We start from the raw sequence: 22,455 nt of genomic DNA on the forward strand, positions 1-22,455 counted from the left end.
TAATCATATGTCCCTCCGTCCCAATTAAAATTGTGTTTGCATAAACCACTAGCACAAACAAGCTGTACCTGCACCCCCTCCCCCCACGGCCAGTTAGGTGTGTGTGTGTGTGTGTGCGTGTTCGCATGCAGGTACCTATCTACTGTCACTGTGTAAGTGCATGTGCATGTGTGAGTGTGAGTATGTATCCTGCTGTCAGCGAATTTTCCACAGAGATAACCTTGAAGGAGAGTCTGTGTGCTTAGCTGTGATACTGAATGCCAAGCTGCAGCGGTACCAGGGTCTGCATGGCTAGAACTTTTCTGAGACCTTTAGTCACATCTGTGAGACTTAATCCCAAAGTTGCGATGAGGTGGGCTGCCTTCAGTGCTTGAGTGGAGACATAGCTCATATAGTTGGTTCTCCAAAATACAAGTGTGTGTCTCTCTCTGTAACTACACGACCATCTCATCCTTGAAAACAGGACTCAAACCTCTGGATTTTTGTACCATACCACCATAGCTACAGACTTTACTGTACCAGGCTGAATGTTAATAACATTCACAAGCTGAAATCATCATCAGGTTTTGGTATGCTTTATTATCATTTCTTGTCATTGCCCTTATTCACTTAATGTATCTCCAGGGCACCTAATGGGACGGTTGGGTTCCTACTATTGCCACATTTTGTGCAATGTGTACACATCCTGTGGCCTCGCAATTCCTATGAAGTCAGCTGCAGCCAGTACATCTATACTGAGAAGACACTTCATTTATGTTAGCTGTGGTGATCATTTGTGATAATTGATTCATGTTCACTATAGCAACAAATCAAGTGAGAAGCCGGGTTGTTGTCTTATTTTGAGATTTTTTTTCACAATTTGACTTCTTTTTACAACCAGAGGGGTCACCTTCTGTTGCTGTCAAAAAGAATGCTGTTTAGTCTCTTCCGGATTGATTTCACTTTTCAGACCAGGAGACTACGTCCATCTTTTATTTATATGCTATCATAATATAGGATAGGACCCACAATCTCTGCGATGCTAGTACACTGTTGCAGCTTCAACATAAAAGATCACAAATCTAACTGGTGATATGTTCAGGTGCTGCTTTGAGTACTTAACTGTAACATTCACCCTCACTGCTTACCTGTTATTCAACTGTAGAATCTATTTTGTTCAAATGTATTTCAGTGATAAAATGTCATGTTTACTTGTCTTTATGTAATGAAATGGTTATATGCTGTTAGTGGCTTTTTCATTATTGTAACTGATGTTCAGGTAGGCTCTGTGTATCAACCCCACAACGCTAGTGAATGGTTGATTGCAAATTTTCTATTTACTGTACTATTTTCTTCTGATATTTTTTTTCCATTATTACATCACATTTAGCTGTTTAGCTGTATTTTCTGTGAATCCTAACTCCAGTGTATTTTATGTTAGCTGTGGGCCTTTCCATTCAAACCCATTGCATTTACTTTGTGGATCATGCCCTTTGCTCTCCCAGCTCACCGTATAAATGTTTTCTTCCTTATCCCCATGCTTGTCACCACGCCAGGCTTTCTCTCTGCCTTTAAGCTTAAGTTAATGGACTCCTGCACATTCAGCTCAGAAATGTTGTAAAGTAAACAGCAGCTCATGAAATATTCACCACTTCCATGTGTGTGTGTGTGTGTGCGTGCGCGTGCATGCGTGCACTCAGCTGTACTCGCTCACACATAAAACACCAGGGGCACCCCAAAAAGCTATGGGTCTCTCTGCATCTCGGCTCTGAGCCAACAGAGTTGCAAAAGGGAGCGCTGGGAGTGGGAGCAATCTGCTGCTGAGTGAGTTGCACTTTTGCTGATATTCATACTGATGAAAAAAATTGAGTCACAGTCAAAATTAAAATTCAACTGTAATGTTGCAAATAGAAGGAATCGGTGGAACAAGCATGTAAGTTTACAACGTTTTTTCCACATTTGCTGCTTCGTTTTAGAATAAATTCGTATATCTTAGTGTGGAAATATGGATGAAAACAAACAAAACTTCTTAAATATCAAACAAAATTAGAACTTAAGAAAGAGACTACTAAAGCTGGCTAAAGTTGACTGGGTAAAAGCTAACTTACATAGCAAAGCTTAGCTTTACCTCTAATTACGTTAGTTGTCAAGTGTTGTTCCCTGATTCTTTTACTTAGTTATTTTTTTGGTTTGTTTGTTTGTTTAAATCCACTAACTGTCGCTACTTGTGTGTTCACACTATTTAAAATGTGTCAGTGCTATATGCCTGATGCCAGTATGATCCATCCAATGGGAACAGGAAGTCTAAGGAAAAGGTTGTGGATTGAGCCGACCAGCTGAGAAAGTAAGCAAACAAGCTGCTCAGAATACCCATTTTGGGGTAACTGTAAGAAATTAGTTTAAGTTCACTGCAGTGAAGAAGGCTGTTTCTAAAGAAGTGCTGGCTCAGCAACCCTCCCAGGATTAGTATCGGTTAAAAATTGCCCACAGAGTTGGTGTTGATATTTCTAATGTTACATTTCTGGAATCCATAGCCTTTAAAATGCCTCCTGCATTGTGCTCATAAGCTGATCTGGCAAATCACATGTCAAAATTGTGTTGAATACTTTGACAGTATCAGCACAAATACATCCGCTGTCCAATCATAGGCCACATTTAGCTTCGTCTGTCAAATACATATTTCTGCATCACAGCTATGAATGTGTAAACAACTTGTTTTTTTCCACCTTCATTTGTTTCCATCGGCATTCTTTCAGTGTGCATTTGTTCCTGATCATCTACCTGTCTTGTTTTCCAGAGACACACATCATATCTCTGCCACTACACTGCATACCATGGCATGTAACACATCCTGCTGCACATCCATCTTAGGGTTGCCCCTAGCAACACACACTGATACAATCTCCTGCAGCAACATAGATGAGAAGCAAAGGTATGGACTGTGCATGCTATAGGTATCGCTCTCTCCCGGTTGTCCTGGATCTGGAGTGGTTGTGTTGGTGTAATAGAAGCCATCCATAGCCAAGCTCCATGAATAATTCATTAGTGGACCTCATTGCGGGGCTTATTGTCTGGAGACCAGAGGCCACTGATAGATGGCCTCTGCTGTGGCCTTAGTCATGCTGAAGAATCACCAGCCGGACTGAAAACAGGTCATCATTGCTGACCCCTCAGGCTCCTGAATGTTGCTGCAGCACAGGGACATTTTGTGACAGTACTGACAGTCCACCCTGCAGTGCCACATGCACCACACCAGCTTTTGCCGTGAAGGGCATTGTGAGAGAATGATTAAGTTTGAAACACAAGGTCATGAGGAAGATTTGGGGATTGAGCGTGTAGGTGGTATAGACAAGAGGTTCTGTTTGTGAACAGCATAGGTCCACTCATGCCTTCAATTCCTTATGTAGCAGGACTGCACGTTCAAAAGGAAGCAGTCACATGTTTCATTTTGTCTACTGTAGCTAAGACTTGACAATCATGTTTCTACTTTACTTGGAAGATAAAGGAGGGGGCATAGTAGGGAAAAAGCGGAATAAAGAAGAGGCATTATATGACCAACTTCTCTAAAATCCCAGTGTCAGCATGTGTGTCACAAAGTCGAACTTAGAAATGATTGTGCCACAGTAGGGAACTTTTATTTATTCATGTAAGTGACATGATTAGAATTCCATTATTTATGTACCTTCCTGTTTGACTTAATGGCAGATGTAAGAGATTTGAGAAAATTCAAAAATCTTCAGCACTTGCCTGAAGTCGGCTATATTTCTGGCGAAATATTACACTACCAGATCTTCATCAGTGAAATAAATTGTAGTTGAGTAACATTCTCTCTTTAATCAGGCTGCATCCTGCGGACACAGGCCTCAATTGATGTCTCCTCTTTTAATTCTAAACCCAGCTATCTTAAAGTATAAAATGTGTTGCTTCTCTCCTTTGCCACTTCATCACAGCCAAGAATAAGCTTAGAGGCATGATGAACAGCAACCGTAAAACCTTCTTCACTCATTTTCTAAAACCATTGATTGTATTTGATATTTGTCATTATGTGCGGCTAGTAAAGGTGGCTTTAATTTTTACACAGAATTTGCCAATTATCCTGTAGGCTTTGTTCCCCCAAGACAGAGTATGTCTTTAAAATTATTAAAATATTATTGGTTACTTTCAGTATTCCATTACAAGTGTTTGATCCTAGGTTCTGTTATCTAACCTCCACACACTGTGGTATTGTGGTCAGATTATCTGACACAGTTTTACAACCTGAAGTCAAACTTGTTTGAATTTGCTTTTGTTATTTTTGGCGATAGACTGTGTGACAATGTCGGCATAAGTGTGAGGTCAGCAAAGCCCACTGTGCCAGTAGTGAAAACTTACATTTATTGTGGCTAGTATACTGGATGTGTTTGCAGTGTGCTTCATCTTTTATATGTATAATAGAAAATATACTCTGTATATGCACATTTATTTTTATTAAAGGATGTCAGCTGTGTATTTTAATGCTGTGAAAGGGCCAGTACAGCAATTAAGCATTGCAATTCTATAAAGTTGGAGAACTAGCGCAGAGTGTGACAGAGATATTTATATGTATTGCTCCTACAATACTTCAACTCTGTAGTTTTCATTTCATCAGTTGAATGTCTCTTGACATATTAGTTGTAGTAGGGTGGAGTATGCATCAACTAAAACAGCACATCTTGACCTTTCTAAAATATCTAGTTGCTTTTGTCATAGTGTGACATTAAATGATGGAATTTCTGGATGCCCCAACTGTTTGGAAAAAACAAGATACAGCATCTATCCATAGAACTTATCCTGGCTGAGACAAGAGCTCAAAAGTTAAAGTAGTGAAATATTCCTTAAAATAACCAAGGATTGATGAGAATAACTACACATTAAAATTCTGTTAACATAGCAGCAATGCATTGCTATCTTAAGTTAACAGTAACTAGCTGTTTTGCTTACACCCCGTTCCAAATTATTGTGCAAACTATATTTTTCTTTGATTTTTATAAATAGTCAATGCAAATGACCGTCAGTATAAATTTCAAGTTTTCAACCGTTAGAGTAAAATTCAAATGTTACTGAACAAACCTCCAAATGATGGTAATATGTTTTTTGTTTTTTTTTTTCCAAAAATGAAAAACTTCAAATGCACTGTTCCAAATTATTACACACACCAGAGTTCCAAAACATTTTATATGTCGTAAAGAACTGAAAATGGTCATTTGTTGAATTTACAACATTAGGAGGTCATATTTACTGAAATCAGAAGCTAATTTAGTCAAAAACATTTAACAGGTCAAGTTACATTTTAACTTAGAAACCCTTATTTGATAGCAGCTTCACAATTCTTGCATCCATTGAACTTGTGAGTTTCTGCTTGAAATTCTTTGCAGGATGTCAGAATAGCCTCCCAGAGCTGCAGTTTGGATGTGAACTGCCTCCCACCCTCATAGATCTTTTGCTTGAGGATGTTCCAAAGGTTCTCAACAGGGTTGAGGTCAGGAGAGGATGGAGACCACACCATGAGTGTCTCTCCGTTTATGTCCATAGCAGCCAATGATGCAGAGGTATTCCTTGCAGCAAGAGATGGTGTATTGTCATGCATGACGATGATTTTGTAACGAAAAGCACGGTTCTTCTTTTTGTACCATGGAAGAGACTGGACAGTCAGAAACTCCCCATACTTTTCAGAGGTTATTTTACCACCTTCAGGAACCCTAAATGGGCCGACCAGCTCCCTCCCTATGATTCTGGCCTAAACATGACTCCGCCACCTCCTTGCTGACGTCGCAGCCTTGTTGGGACATGGTGGCTGTCCACCAACCACCCACTGCTCCATCCATCTGGACCATCCAGGGTTGCACAGCAGTCATCAGTGAACAAGACTGAAAATTAGTCTTCATGTATTTCTGGGCCCACTGCAGCCGTTACTGCTTGTGATCATTGGTTAGGGGTTGCCGAATAGAAGGTTTATGCATAACTGCAAGCCTCTGGAGGATCCTACACCTTGATGTTCGCGGGACTCCAGAGGCACCAGCAGCTTCAAATACCTGTTTGCTGCTTTGTAATGGCATTTTAGCAGCTGCTCTCTTAATCTGATGTATTTGTCTGGCAGAAACCTTCCTCATTGTACCTGTATCTGCATAAACCCGTGTATGCTCTGAATCAGCCACAAATCTCTTAACAGTATGGTGATCATGCTTAGGTTTTCAGGAAATATCTAAGGTTTTCATACCTTGTCAAGGCATTCAACGATTTCACGCTTTTCGGCAGCAGAGAAATCCTTTTTTTTCCCATATTGCTTGAAAATGGTGGTTTGCTTAATAATGTTGAACGTCCTTTAGTAGTTTTTGCTTTAGTTGGCCTTACCGGGCAAACTAATTGTCACAAGTGTCTGAGATTGATTTCAATGATCCAAAGAGCCCTGAGACACAATACCATCAATGAGTTTAACTGAAAAACAAAAAAAATTATTCTTTATGACACTTACATACAATTTGCATAATCATTTGGAATGCGGTGTATATGTGAAAGGTATCATCCAAATTTTCTCACGTACTGTTTGGCAGTAGTAGCCTGTTTGATCCAGCAGTTTTATTTGATCATTTTTAGCTTACTGCACACAAACCTCATTTTGGTTCCTCAAACACAGGGACTAAGATTTGTGCAGCCTTGCTTTTGGTAAAGTCTCAGTCATGCATTAGCTGGTGGAGTGCTATCCTCTTGCGCCTCTTATTTTCCATAATAAAACACAGCTCAGCACATCCTTGTGCTGCATGCAGAAAGAGGAGCCACCCTTGTGTCAGCCTAGGTTAGTCACAACAAAAGCAACAGCAAGGGAGGAATGTCTGTACAGATTTCAATAATCCCTGAATATTCAGTAAGAAATGAAGGAGAGTAGTTTGCACCTCATTGTTTCAGTAATCTCAGCTGCTGCATTCTGGGCAGTTTGCACCATTCAAGCATGAGCAGTCTCCATGGTATTACGGCATGGCACCATTTCCGTCCTATATATCAACGGTGCTGCAATAGTAAACATGATATGCGACTGTTAACCTACTTCAATGCTGCCAGGCGAACTCTAGCAGGAACATTTTCCTCTGTCTTGAATGCTCACAGGAAGAAACACCAGAGACACTGCGACATGTCAATCAGCCCCATTCCACCAGCACCACTCACACAAAGTCTAAGATGCTTGGCATTATTCCAGCGTACTGTGGAACACGCTCAGAGATGATAGCGTACACACATAGACTTGGATGACGTGCACACACACATATCTGCCAGTCTTCATTCCATCACACGGGTAGTCTCAGTTGCGTGGCAGGCCTTTGTTTGGGAGTTGACAGAGAAGGTTGCTTCATAAACCCGGCACGCATCCATCACCATCTCCCTCGCTGCTTTGGGATGAAGGGAAGTGATGATCCAGGGATTTTTTTGCTCCTGCTCCTTCATTAGCTCACTGTATCACCTTGAAAATGTTGTATTCTGCCACAGAGCCTACGAAGATGGCAGTGGGCACTTGGGAACGAGGAAAATGGTCAGGAAGAACTTTGTAGGGTTTAGACGACTCCAAAAAATCCATTAGCTTTCAAGCTTAGTTGTGCTTTAACTAAGAGAGAGGGAGAAAGTGTTGGAAATGGGCTGTGGTAGGCTGTGGGTAAGGATGCGGTATGTCTGGGGAGGGGCTGGGGGGCTTTTGAGAGACTGGAGTGTGCATGAGTACAAGTGTCTGTGTATGTATTATGCAAGCAGGCAAGACACTGAAAGTGGAACATCCCTGTCCTGCCTCAACAGCAATGCAGCATAGCTTAGGGACTGCACATCACTATGTAAATACAAATTGCAGTGTCATGCTATCGATCCTGTAGGCTGCTGAGACTGGATTATGTTGGGGCCAGTCAGCAGCATCTTGACTGTTGGTTTGTCTGTCTGCCCTGTTCTGTGATCTCTCTTTCTGCATGGTACTGTCTGTCTCATCCTTGCTCTCCTCTTTAGGAGTATTTGTCAAGCTGGATTGCTTGGCTCGCTGTTGAAGAGTTTTTATTGGCTTTTATTTGACCTACAAGTTTACAAAATATTTGCAAATCAAACTTTGTGCAACAGACGTAACTAACTCCAATGTCTTTCTCTGTTTCTACAGGATGCAAATTGAATAAAAGAATCTTGAGGGAGTGGAAGGACACGGAAAGGTGGTGTTGGATAAAGTCTTCAACACGGAGCTGGGCAGACGGGAGAGGACACTAATCGGGTGGTCAAAACACGGATTTGTGAGCATGCTCGCCATGCTTTAGCACACAGGAAAGGCTGGTTCATCACTGGAGAAACACCAACTGCCTTTTCTAGAGCACTCCTGAGCCACAAACACACAAATCTCCCTCTCATCTGTCATTTACCATCCCTGCAGAGATGCCAATGCCGAGACTGGTGCTGTGGCATTTGTGGTGACGGGGCACAGTGTGTGTGTGCACATCCGGCAGGTAGGCCGGTGGGTCAGTACACCAAGTGACATTTTCGGGTGGGCGTGGTTGAACCATGCGGCCCTGGGCAGGTTCATGGCGTTGGATTACCCTGGTGCTACTAGCCTGGGGCACACTTCTCTTCTACATTGGTGGTCACTTGGTGAGAGACAGCGAGCATCCAGAGCGGTCCAGCCGGGAGCTCTCCAAGATCCTGGCCAAGCTAGAGCGGCTCAAGCAGCAGAATGAAGACCTGCGGCGCATGGCTGAATCGCTCAGGTAACAACAAATTATATACATATATACCCGTGTGTGTGTGTGTGTGTGTGTGTGTGTATTTATATGATAAATCCAACAGTAAGGACAGCCTCTAGTTCCCTGGTTGTTTGATCATAACGTGGCATACAGTTAAACAAATGCAAAAATAGATATGTTGTGTGTGACAGACGAAGGATGGTCTGTCACACACCTCATCAGATTTTGTTGCGGCATTTTGGAGGACAATAACACATTGTATGAACCCATTAACCACACAGCATCTTTCACACATTCACGCTGCGTAATAGAGAGGCAGATGATTCTGCACTTAACGCCGCATGCTGACAGTGTTTCTCTTCACAAATAAACACAAGGTCTGCACATGGGTTTGTGAGTGTGCATGCATGTGCAGGGAATGCAGTAGGGTGTTCTAGTTTGTGCCATATTGACAGGGAACTTAAGCTTCAGATGTTACCATGGCTGCTCCTCTGTGATATTCTGATTCACTTTGATGCTGGGCCCTCATCAGTGCACACAAACGTAAACACACACACACATACACACATTGCTTCAGACAGCTGGTCCCTGATTAAATCCCCTGCTTTTGTAATTATTCAAAATTGGCTCAAAAACAAAGGTGGAATTCATGGCATAAAAAACAAGTGCAGCTTTCAGTCGACCAGTGTCCAGATGGGTCCCCGACACTGCACGCTTGTTGCTTGTTATTGAGTTTGGTTGTTGATCTGGGACTGAGGCCTCCACAGTTGTTTACTGGGGCAGTGCTACAGTGCCTTCTCAAGTCCCTCTAAGCTTCAGCTAAGGATCTGGCACAGCAAGCCAAAAGCAGGCAACTGGCTGCTGCTGAGGTTAAGCTTTATTAGTTATTCACAGTGGCAGGGGTTGGTTTGTCCTTTGTTCAATTCTGTATTTTGTGTGTGTGTGTCTGTCTGTCTGTCTGTCTGTCTGTGTATGTCTGTGTCTGTGTGCCATTCTGTAGTGTCTTCTATCTTTATATTAGAGCCCTAATAGACACAAAGAGGTTGTTAGTGCACTGCCCATCTTCTTTGCCACAGCGCTGTCCTTTTCTGTTCATCGCCTCTTCCTGTTCACTGTTGTACTCCTCCTTCACCTCCCTCCTCCTCTGCATCATTTCACTACCAAACTGCTGACAGAGGCATGGTACAAAGCCAGACTCCAGCCAGCAGGTTGTCACAGAATGACTGACTGTGTAACAGCTCACTAGCTTATAGATAGACTAGTACCATGCATACCTAACCCAATTCAGAAGGTTGCACGTTGCAGAGATTTGGACTGAGAACGTGAGTCTATGACTGATGTATAAGAAGCAAAACCAGTTTTTTGCATGCACCCAGCTGACATACATAAATAGGGTTTCATCCAAAGTACCTAACCATCACTAGTGAATTCCTTTCTTATGAGTGGCCAAAGATTTTAACCCACAATACTGATACAATTACACATTGTGTTGAGTTCTTACACAGAAGCCAAATGTATCGAAAATGATTTATAGCTCAACGTAGAATTGAACTTGGTTAGTGTCATTACACCGCAGTGGCACTAGGTAGATGTGTTAAGCTTTATGGCCAGTGTGGTCAATATATATCTGAGGGATCTTGTTAACATTGACTAATTTGTTTTATGATAGAGCAGGGTAGTCATGCTGAAACAGTTTGCGGAGGATATTGATGTTCTTGATTCCGAATTAGCATAATCTTTGTACAAATGAAAATACTTTGTTATTCAGTGTGCTCAAAGGTTGTTCACACACACATTTTACATAGTTTTGAAGTGAACTCTCCAATATTTTAAAGAATGTAATTGTCATGTAAAATTTATCAATATATCAGTCAACGCGTTGATTGAAATTAGTATTGCTCGGTTGGCCTACAGATCCAGTCCAGTGATTCAGTTTGGTTTAATTCTGTTATTCAGGCCACTCCTGGGTGATTTGAGTGACAGGCAGCCTGCCAGCCCACCAATCACCCAGCAGCATTAATGAGAGGTGAGAACGGGGTTGAGTTGGTCAGGCTGTCTGGCTCCGCCCTCTGTGCAACTGTCAGGCACCTTGGGCACAGAGCCACAGCTCCTGTAAAGACAATGACACACGCCAGCCTGATGGTGTGACATCGGAGAGAGTGAGGGGTGAGAGTGACAGCTGGACTGAGTGATGAGGACCTGATCGATCCCCCAGGCATGCCAACAGAGTGAGGGAGGGAGGGGACAATGCAGAGGAGGCAAAGAGGATAGGAGCATGATGGATGGCGTGAGGACTGCACTCAGTAAAATGCAGCAAGGAGGAAATAAAAAATGAGGACTAAGGGGATTAAAAGAGTTGCAAAGACCACAGTGATTGCCCCTAACTGTTTTCTGCTATTTCAGCCCAGCTCGGTACCATCAAGATGAGCTGTTTGCCATAGTATGGTACGGCGCTATACTAAAGCACTGTTTACATTGATTCAGTGTTCTGTGAGTTAAATTAGATGCAAAGAGTTAATTGAATACACAGTACCGTCTGACCCAGCTCTAGAGCAGACAGAAAGGAGGGCAAGTTGAGACATATTGTTTTTCCATGTGACACTAGAATTGCCTTTTATTGGTGTAGGCTATTGACTGTTGGACCTCATTCGCTTGACTTCCATGTGTCCTTGTGTGTTTTTCAGTTTGCTTTTTGCCACAGTAACTTGTAAAATTCACAGATGATACTTTTTGCATAGGTTTGCCTTATATGGGTCCCTGTCTTTCAAGACTACTAAAATTGTAAATTGTAAAACCAGATATATGTAGTTTTGGTGTGATGAGGGGACTGTTCACTCACTTTTGATTAGACAGTGGACGGACTCATTTATTCTGTTATAGTTTAAGTCCTCTGCGTCCTACCAAGCAGATGCAACCATAGTTTCAAGACCTGAAGTCCCATGGACCTGGCCATTGCTTAGGCCCATTCAGAGAAGGTCTACTTCGACACACAATAGCCCCGCTGTTTGGAGCAGTCTGTGGTCGGGACATCTCTGTCAAGTAAGGTTCAGAGCAGAGCTGACTCGCTCCAGATGTACTGAGGCGTTGGGAAGATGCAAGGCAAGAATTCACCATACACAATCAATTGACGTGGAATTACACTGTTTGAGTTAGTGGATAAAACCTAAATGCACCAAAGAAAAGAGGGACGCATTCACTGATTTGACTCAAGGCGACATTGTGCAAACACAACAAATCACATACACACTTCAAACAATTCCTAATAATTCACTATCTGTTTTTAAAATGGAGCAGTAATGGCAGGTGTTCATGGTAATATTCAGCCTTCTATAGTATTCTCTATTCTTTCCCCACAGCCACATTCCTTTGGTTTATTACCTTGACTGATTGGAGTCAAGTGGTTGGAGATACTGAGTTGCCAGGAAAGGCTGGAACATGTCGGATCAGTCTTTGATGCGTTACACTCTAGTCATGCGCAGAAGCACATGTATATACATATGCAAGTTCCATCTTTATGTGAGGAATTGTGCACATGTAGCCTCTTTTCACCTACACGCTCCACAATGCTTTACATCTCCACCATATGTGTGGTTTTCAGCTCAAAGGTTTTCATTTGAAGTCAAACACAGTATATTAAATCTAAGGATGGAAATACGTGCCCCCACCGTTCAAACTGCTCCGCCCACCTCAGATCACCCCATGAACTTTATGGTCACCGGGTGAAGGGGCGGAAGCCAATGGAGTGACAACTAGGGCAGCACGTCACAGGAAACTCAGCTGCTCGGGTGTTTCCCACTAGTGAGGCTCATCACCCCCTACTTTCATTGCTTGTCTGTCATTCTGCACTGTCTCCCCCTCACCTTTTTGTTCTACCTTCCTTTCCTCATTTTCTACCCCTCCTGTATTGTTTGATGAAGATGATACTGAATCCGGCTACCTCGTCTCTGCTTCAGATTCCCCAGATAAATCATATGGGATCCTTTCTGTTTATGTTGTCTCCTCCCAAGAATGCTTGTGTGTCTGTGGGTTTAGTGCAGCAGAGTGTTTGGGTGTATTTCATATATATTTATCTCTTGGTTAGGATGGTTTGTGTTTTGCCTGCACTAGTGCTATAAACAACTGCACCAGGAGTTTCGGCCTCTATGGAGTGTGCTAGCCGACCTCTATACTATGCTGCCTGTGGCCTGTTTCTTCTGCCTTCCTCAAGGAGATATAACGTTACTTTGTGTGGCTGTTTTACCAGCACATAAAACACCGGAGAAATGATGTAACTTAGTAAATAGTAGCTACTTCCTGCACAATGGTGTAACTAGCAGGTTAAGGTGTCGCCTTTAGGATGGCTTGTTGAATACATTTTGAACAGACCTAGCTATGAGAAGACATTGTACAGCTGATAGGGAAGGAGGAAATGTACCTGGGTCTAGTTTCAAAACATTTGGGTCAGGCAGCTGTTATGGACACCCTAGATTTCAGGAAGAAAAGAAGCCTGAATTTAGGACATACACATAAATGCCCATGATGCTGCTAAGGTATACAAAGGTTTTAACCGTTGTTCGTTACCTTGTTGCATAATGTAGCACAATGCTCAGTTAGTGCTCAGTGAAGTGGGAGACCACGGCTTCTCAGGGACCAAGTCTTGAACACTGAGGGCTGATTTGTGCAGCAGGAAGGGCTGCTCCAACAAGTCTCGTCTTTATGCTTGCCAGTGACTGATGTTCCTTACTCAGGGAGCAAATTGAGTTTGCATGCCTTGGTGACTCATTAACGTGTCCTTTGCAGCACTTCACCAATGCCCCTGAGCATTTCAACATTTTCATATTTAATATTTTTATGTCAAGGAATTGATTTTGTATTATATTATTGGCTAGCTTTTTTTTCCTCGGCTGGTTTGAACTGTTCTGAGCATGTCAGAGTTCTCATTGGTATTTCCATTACATGCATACTGTAATTATTCATAGTTCATTGACGCAGACCTTTGAAATGCCAATTTATGTCTTTGCATTTATCGGAGAAATAGTTATTAAAAATATACAGTTGTAACACAAATAATATGTTTATGTAATTGAAAATAGCTCATAACATTACATTAAGCGAACTGACTTGCTACTCAAATGTCATTTTAACTGTAATGAGGAACTGGGCTTTGCAAAACTTTCAACTGTACATTTTCTGACTTCTGCACAATGCTTCTGAGCAGAACTCTCTGTCATGTGTGCTCACATTATTTAAAAAAAAAAAGGCAGCAAGAGCCACAGAGAGTGAGTTGAAAGATGGTGCGAGAGAATAATGAGTTGTTTGTGACGTATGTGCATGTTTTGTTTGACAATAGACCTTTTTGTCTCATTTTACACATCAAAGAAACAACAGTCTCCTGCACACTAGTGTAGCGTACAGTATGTGCAGTAGTCATAAGACATGTCTACTGCTGCTGCTGGTAGATAATCAAAGCACAGCAACAATGTAAAGATAATCTATGTACTGCACAGCTTTGATGGAGTTGTGCTTTTTTAAATGGTGAGTTTGTTTTATCTGAGCATGTTGTGAAAATGAAATTGAATCTGTATTTATTGTAGAGTTAACATGTTAGGCTATTTACGTATTACATTACAAACTCAGCAGCTGTACATTTGCAATTTACTGAACCATTAACTATGATCAAAAGGGAATAATATTCTGGCTTTATATTTATTTTTTATTTTTTATTTGTTCTCCGCTTTTATTCTGAAGTCACAAAATATTAGCGTTTCACTATGAGTTCTGTTCACAGACTGTACACTGGATGCTCAGGATGTAATTCTTGAATGAATTGTAGAGAAGAAGATAGGTTAGACACAACAAAGATTGAGAGATTCAGTACTCTGTACATAATCTTGAGCTTCAGGGCTTCAGGAGGCTGCACAGAAAATTTGGTAGTATTCCTAAATTGTCAGAAGCAACACAACAATATGCCAGCCTTCACAGCTCAGTTTCTGCCGCAACATTTTTAAGTCGAGACGTGAGAATGGGAGTCATCACAGTAAGATCCCGTTAATCTCACACTAACCAGTGGGTGTTAGAAACATTCTCACTACTTTGTCAAACTCCTAAACATCATTAGTAACAATTAAAACTGTTTGTTTTGAATAGAATATCTCTCCAAGTGTGTGACCTGCAGTATTTCTGGACAGATTTATGCAGAATCTAATATTCTATTGATAGTAGAAGAAGAATCTCATAACTAACAACACCCAAGCAAGCGGTGTGTGTGCAACCAATGAGACAAGGTTGATCCAATAATTTGATGGTCCAGCAACTTTACTTTTACATAGCTGGTTAGTCACGGATTGAAAGTAGGTTTCATTATTTTTTAATCGTTTTATTTCCTAAGTTTGTAAATGACAATGCTGAGCTACTCAGATACTCACTTGCTCAGTTTTATATCATTAAAGGTAAGATATTTGTGGGGTTTACTGTTATTTGCTCTAAATAAGCAAGAAGAATTTTATGATGGACATGATTTGTTTCTTTCCTTTTTAGTTTTTTATATCTATGTATTTTTTGTTTCTTGACATACAGTTGCACCCCCTTTCTTCCTATTCCTATTTGTGTATTTTTGTGCCCATGCTCACAGGTCACATCTTCTTCTTGTCTCCCCCAGGATACCAGAGGGTCAGGCAGAAGCTGGGTCTTTGGCAGCAGGGAGGCTGCGCTCCCTGGAGGACCAGCTAACCAAAGCCAAACAGAAGATCCACAGCTTCCAGAAACTCACTGGAGATGGTAAGCAGGGCAGGGCTACGTAAAAGATTGCACTGACGGATTTGGCACAGACTTTAGAAATATGAAAGAATTGATTTTAAAAGTGCGTAGGTTGACTACATAAGGAGAAAAAAAAAACTAGTCAGCAGCTTTGGCCTTTGGCGAAACTCTCAGTCTCGTCTATTGTTAAAGCTGCTGCAGCTCAGCAGTGGTGGTGGCAGAGGCGTATCGTTGGATGGGCAGGGCTATGTGTGTATTGGCCACTCCAAGCAGTGGTCAGAGAGGCAGGAAAGCTGTCAGGTGAGCAGGAAAATGTGTGAATGAAGTGGAAGCAGTGTGAATGCCCCATTGGCAGAATGGGAGAGTGAGAGGAGAGAAAATAGACAGAGAGAAAATATAAAGGACATGTGAACGTGGAGGGCAGCACAGGGTCAGCCTTTCCATCTTGCCGCAGAGGAAGAAAAAGCTAAAAATACCCTCCAGCTTTTTTCCAAGGGAGAGAGTAAAGAGAGAGAGCAAGATAGGAAGGCAGAAAAGAGCTTTTCCCTCACCACCACCACCACCTCCTTCTCCTCCTCCTCCTTGAGGCTGTCCTTCCCTTCCCTCAATTTTTTCAGTTTTTCTCCATAGAAACCTGAGCAGGCAGCTGTGTTATCCATGTGGGTTACTTCACATTGTTTCGCTCGGTTGGGGTATAGAGTTCCATTCTGTGTGACAAAAACATGAGAGAGAGCCATGATTCACAAAAACAGTGATCAGGTGTTACTTAATGAGGTCAAAGCAACACCCAGGGACAGAGTATGAAAGACGAATATTTTAATCCCAATGTTCCAAAAGCTTGCTTTGTGCTACTAGGTTATTTACACTCACGTGATCTAATACTGAAACATTCTTGAAGACCTCCTGACATTCTTTCATACCTTGTTTCTTTTAGCTGAATTTGCACAGACGGGTTTTGAATCTACCATCATTGATTCGTTGTTTTAAATCATATGTGTGCCTCAGATGTCATGCTAGCATAGTGTTTTTGGTTTGTTGTGAGCCTTTAGGAGGTTTGTGCTGATCTCTCTTCCCCTCTCCCCTGCAGGCCCTGGGCCCACTCAGGAGGAGATGCGGAGGAGAGTTGAGAATGGCGTAAAGGAGTTCTGGTACTTTGTTCGCAGTGAAGTGAAGAAATTGGCCAATGTTGAGCCCAGCGAAAGGCAGAAGTATGCTGACACACTCCTGCAGGACCTGGGACACCAGGAGAGGTGGGCATCGTGTGTGTGTGTATGTGTGTCTGTGTATCTGTCGTCAAGCTTTCTCTCTTTGGAGACACTCATGGATCTGACTGCTGTCTGATGCGGTAGGTTGGTTATAGATTATGAGGAATTAATCCTAAACAGCTGGAAACTAAACTCCTGTTCTGTGTGTGGCAGCTCACCTGTCTGACATGTAGGTCTACACAGTGTGGCCTGCTGTTAGATCCTCATCCAGACTGATCTGCTCTCAGCAATAATTTATAATTATGAAAATTTCATTAATTACCAGCAACGTTGTTCTGTGTGCAAACACGCATCACACTCTTTAGAAACACTCATATGGATGGCTGATGCTCCAGGTATTAAACAAACTCAGATCCAGTAGTTTCATATAGCTGGAAGAAACAAACTTTAGCTCCTCATAACATGTGTGGAAAAAAAATTGGATTACATTCATCATTGGTATCATTATTCTTTCAGCTATTTGTGTCTGTTTTCATTGCAGTAGGTTTTACTGTCATGGACATTTTATTTTGGTGTCAAATGGGTTTGAAATTGAATAGTGAAGTGCATGAAAAAGGTATGTTGTGAGTTTTTTTCCCACAAACTGTGTATTGAACATCTTTGTGATGTTTTGAGAGGAATATTGGTGCTGAAATGTGAAAAAATTGTTTACTAGACGATGTCACTCACTCAAACTACCATAGCTTATGCGTATCTGTCTAGTAATGCATAGGCTCAGTTCAGTTCAGTTCAGGCTCAGTGTGCTGTGTTGAAAGTTGTATAGAAATGGTCCTAGATCCGTCAAGTTGCCATTAGATTAATGGAACAGAGCGCCAATGTGAAAGGGGTTGTAGATTGATACAACTGACACAGAATAAATCACTTTAAAAAATTTTGCTAATTGAAAAATCATTTGAATAACTTTTAAAGCAAAGAACTCAAAGTGTGTGGTTTGAAAATCATTGTTGTGTCATCTTTGAGACTAAAAAATTTTTAAGCAAATATTGAAACGACACATTCAGTTGGTTCATGATAATGAATAAAGGAACAACAGAGGATCGACTATTGATGTTAGCTGTGCCACTGGATTTCTGTGTTATGTGAAATAGCTCACATTCCTGGTAGTACTAGAACTTGAAAACAGCACTTGCAGTATTTGCTAGGTAATAAAAGGCAAAGGTCGCAGACACACCCACTGTGTCATCTGGAAGGCAGCGTTCCACACAGTTGAATGAAGAAGAGCCCGGTGTCACTTTGCCAAGTGGTTCCACTTTGACCCTGCTGAAGTGGCTTATAGGACCTATTGTCTTAGTCATTCCTGTCTAAGTAGCTTCCACAGACTGATTCCACACCCCGTAGACAGAATGTATACATACAAACATAGTCACAGATTTTCACATTCGTCTGCCCTCTCTTCAGATTCCTTTGCATGTGCTGCTTGTAAAGGTTGAGCTAGCTAGTATAGATAGAAGCAGAGGTGGCAAAAGCAATGACATTTTTGACTTGAATGAATGCATCACTTTTGAAATTCTGCTCAAGAAGCATTGTCAGGTCCTTGTCTTAAAGATTTTTCAAGTCAAATAAAAATGTTGCACACTATAAGTGCTCCCTCTGAAAACAATCACTGCATTATGAAGAGCTTTCTGTTTCATCAAGTCTTATTGGTAACTAAAATAAAGTGTAAGTTCATGGAGATCTGCCAGAAAACAACGATTCAAAGTTCAAATACCCACAGCAGGCAGTAAAGCAGATAAAGCCTGTACATGTACAAAGGAATGTGTCACAGTAGTAGTGATAGTGTACAGCACTGATGCAACAATCCATAGATCTAGTGGATCTTGACGTTTACCCTCAGTGCAAACTAAACCTTAAAGTAAAATAATCAAGTTGACTTTCAAAATTAAAAATTACTTTAAGTGCTCACAATAAAAGTTAAAATTTTAAACATCTATGCAAGCGTCATCTGTAGATAATGATCTTTTGGTGTGAACAAAAGCTCCAGGAAAGAAGTGATTGCTTTTTCAACTTCCATAATTGTCTTGATCTGACATCGATTTTGGAAAGAATAAAATATTGAATTTTAGGCACAAAGCATCCAGTAATTCTTTTGATTAGTGTTGAAATAATTACTATATGTTTGAGAGATTGAGCAATTTGTAAGTTGTATTACACAGTATGTGCTGCAAACATAAGCAATGTGTTGCATGGACTTAGGAAATAACGTCCTGCAACTGAGATTGAAATAGATAAATATAACAGAGAAGTTTAGCACATATTGAGAAGAAGAACCAACGCTATACTGAACATAATATAATTGTCAAACTATCATATGTAACCCCAGAATGCATTGTGCAACAGGATGGGCAGGACAATATGGAAGGTGTTGTTGTGTCATGAACACAGAAAGGCATGACGACAAGGCTCGGTTTCAACAGCACTTAACAAATGTCTCATGTTATGTCATAGAATGGTGCCCTGTAAGGCTGTGGGACAATGTCCATCTTTTGTCCCAACTGACCTTGTGAAATTGATGCTGTAATCTGAACCGGAAACCTTGTATCTGCTCTCCTGTTAGTGCAGTATCAGTATGGAGAAAAGCTGCACAGCTGCAGCCTGAACATCTGCAGTTTGAGACAATGAGAGGCTATGGGGAAGCACCCAAGCTTCACTTATGTTAAAGACCACACACACACAAACACACTCATGTCTGTGTAGTATTCCTGTCCTGCCACCATATCAATACGTTTTTCGACCAGCCTGGTTTATGTTTCTGTGGTTGTTCCCTGTGTGCCCTTGGAGGGGAGACATCCATACACACACTGTGATTCCCGCTTCAAAATGGGGCAATAAGTAATAACACTGTTTTAGTTAGCTCATAACAGCACTGTTCACTGTGTCACACTGTTGAAATGGGACATGTTACGTTCATCTGCTTTGTGTGTGTGTCTTGGCATGTGCTACTGAATATATGTTTAAGCACTCTGTTATACAAGATGTGACTGATTCGGGTCAAAGACGTGAGTAATAAATAAAATGTGTGTGTGTGTGTGTGTGTGTGTGCGTGCGTGCGCGCGCGTGTGTGCGTGTGCATACGCAGCAGATGGAGACAAAGAATACAAGAACAATGTGACAGAATGTTAAGCCTCAATATTGCTAGGGCTGGGTGAGAGTCTTTCAATAAAATGTGTTATTTCAGTCGATATAATTAATAATAATTGGTCATTTTTAAATGATCTATTTCTATTGAAAGCCAGGAGAAAAAATAAAGGAGTGATCTCACTTTTATACATCTAAAATAAAGAAATAAAGAAAGCAAGTAAAACCCAGAGGTGCTCAGAGTGTGACCAGAGTGAAGGTGCTGCCCCGTGGGGAGGTTAAGGGTCAGAGTGACTGACCATAGGGACCTGTATGGCAGCCGCAGGAGAACGACGGAGGGCAAAGGGGCTCCATTATCAAGGTATGACAAGCTGTTATTATCCAGAGATGAAACACTCTCTGGAGTTTGTTCATGGAGCTTAACTTTGCGTCTTTGCTATGTTTCTTTTTGCTGATTTGCATCTAATGCATTTAACTGAATTTGACTGAAGTGAAAGTTAGTTTTTTAAAATAACTTTCAAGTGGGGCTGCAAGGTGGTGCAGTTGGTAGCACTGTTGCCTCGAAGCAAGAAGGTCGTCGGTTCGCGTCCCGGTGGAGGCACCGAGATCTTTCTGCGTGGAGTTTGCATGTTCTCCCCGTGCAGCGTGGGTTCTCTCCGGGTTCTCCGGCTTCCTCCCACACAGTCCAGAAACATGTTGAGGTTAATTGGTGATTCTAAATTGTCCATAGGTGTGAATGTGAGTGTGCTTGGTTGTCTGTCTCTACGTGTAGCCCTGTGATAGACTGCCCAGGGTGTCCCCTGCCTTCATGATAGGCTCCAGCTCCGCGACCCCAGTGAGGATTAAGCGGTGTATAGCTAATGGATGGATGAAACTTTCAAGTGTTGTGGACACATTTCGCTACTGATTTAGGCCTAAGTCACTGGTGTAATGATGGACCAGTATCAAAGCATAAAAATACATTTTCAGTCCATATCCACATTGCCCACTGCTAGGTGAATATGAAAGAGTCAGATGTGCATTTGCCTCTCTTCACATAGAACAAATGAACTAAAAATCAGTCTTTCTCTGATTTCTAGCAGAGTTCATTTTTACCAATAACATAGGTGTGGGTGACTGCCATGAAAGAACATAACAGCAACACAAAGTTTGGTTGCCTAAATAGACTCCAAGCTTCTTTATCCCCGGACCTTGAGCAGCCAGTCATGGCCCCGTTGCCCTATGTCTCTCTATGACCCGGCACCAGTGGCCTGACTTGCAAAACAGACTTTGGAGTCTAAAACCACCCACAACACCCACCACGTCACCAAAGTAACACTCTCCGTCCCGCAATACCGAGTCCTGGCCAGCTACTCAGAACCGTAACCTCAGTGCATTGCAGCAGCCTTGACCTGGTCACCTGTTCATGCGCATTTGGGTTTTACTTGTTTTCTGTATTTATTTTTTGTTTTGTTTTCTTTTATTATTGTGTATCAAGGTGAAATCCATCCTTTTTTCTTATTTACTTTAATTTGTGTGTATTTTTCATTGTTGAAAAAGCATTGAAATTATCACTGGTGTACTTTGATAAATAGGCTAAAGTGGTTAAATTCAAAGGTGGCTAAAATAAAATTGTGAATACAATGAAATTGAGACAGCAGTGTTTTATTTGTACGAGGACAGTTAACCTGTTACTGGATTCTTGTTGCACATTGTGAATGACTGCTGAGGGAATTAGGCACTTTACACAGCAAAGCATAACTGACATATTAAGAATACAAGGTCATATGTTTTATGTTTTATTGTTCTTGAGAATGTACACACATTACTACACTCTGTACCTAAGGTTAATGCAAAGGTCACTCGGTACTTCAAAGACGTACTCATGTTATTTGAATGTAAACCTTGGATGTCTGGCAATCAAGGCAATACTCATAGATTGGGCAAGGGCTCATTTACAGATAACACTGATCCAAAGAAAAGTATTGATAAGGTGCTGCTGTTTGTCTGTCGATAACTGCAATGGCCACTTCTGGAAAAGGTGTTTTTTTCCTACAAACATAGCAATGCATACATGTGCCCAACAGACTTGTGTGTAATTCAGTGTTTATTTAAATGTGACTATAAATAATAATAATAATAATAATAATAAAATTGTGAACTTTATGTCCATTTGTCTGTAGGTCTATCATGACAGACCTGTACTACCTCAGCCAGGCCGACGGAGTCGGTGAATGGAGAATGAAGGAGGCTAAAGACCTGTCAGATCTGGTCCAGAACAGAATCACCTACCTACAGGTATCTACCGACACAACTGCTACTTAGCCAACTAGCCTGTACTCTCTAATACACAGCCACATTCACACCCACATGGAGACACAGCTACATTGTGAGTGTTCGTGCAAACGTATCCCTTACACAGATAAACGCACATATGCGTGTTTGAGGACATCTTTCACACTTGCTTGTGTCATTTACACCATCCATAACTGTCAGCATCAGTTTCCACGAGTAGCAGGTGAAGGGTGTAATAGCAGATGGTTTTAGCAGTCGGAACTGACAAGCAGAATTCTTGTTGTTTGTCAGCAGTTTAGTATCACACACGCACACACACACGCGGCAAAACTCATAGAAGCACGCACAGGGACACAAAATGACAGATGGGCAGACACACATATGCAGAAATGGCAAAATGTCTATTCAGTACA

The 22,455-nt window shown here is 41.6% G+C and overlaps 1 protein-coding gene across 1 annotated transcript in view; it reads left to right on the forward strand.

The window, feature by feature from the left end:
* Window positions 1-22,455, forward strand: part of fut8b (fucosyltransferase 8b (alpha (1,6) fucosyltransferase)) — an 88,886-nt gene that overhangs the window by 44,848 nt on the left and 21,583 nt on the right. The window contains exons 2-5 of the mRNA XM_008276747.1: window positions 8,123-8,717; window positions 15,331-15,449; window positions 16,516-16,678; window positions 21,931-22,045. Of these exons, the coding sequence (XP_008274969.1) occupies window positions 8,515-8,717; window positions 15,331-15,449; window positions 16,516-16,678; window positions 21,931-22,045 (600 nt within the window). The 5' untranslated portion in view covers window positions 8,123-8,514. The remainder of the gene's footprint in view (window positions 1-8,122; window positions 8,718-15,330; window positions 15,450-16,515; window positions 16,679-21,930; window positions 22,046-22,455) is intronic.

The sequence above is a fragment of the Stegastes partitus genome, unplaced genomic scaffold (genome assembly GCF_000690725.1).
Source record: "Stegastes partitus isolate 25-593 unplaced genomic scaffold, Stegastes_partitus-1.0.2 Scaffold80, whole genome shotgun sequence".
In the NCBI taxonomy this organism is placed as follows: domain Eukaryota; kingdom Metazoa; phylum Chordata; class Actinopteri; family Pomacentridae; genus Stegastes; species Stegastes partitus.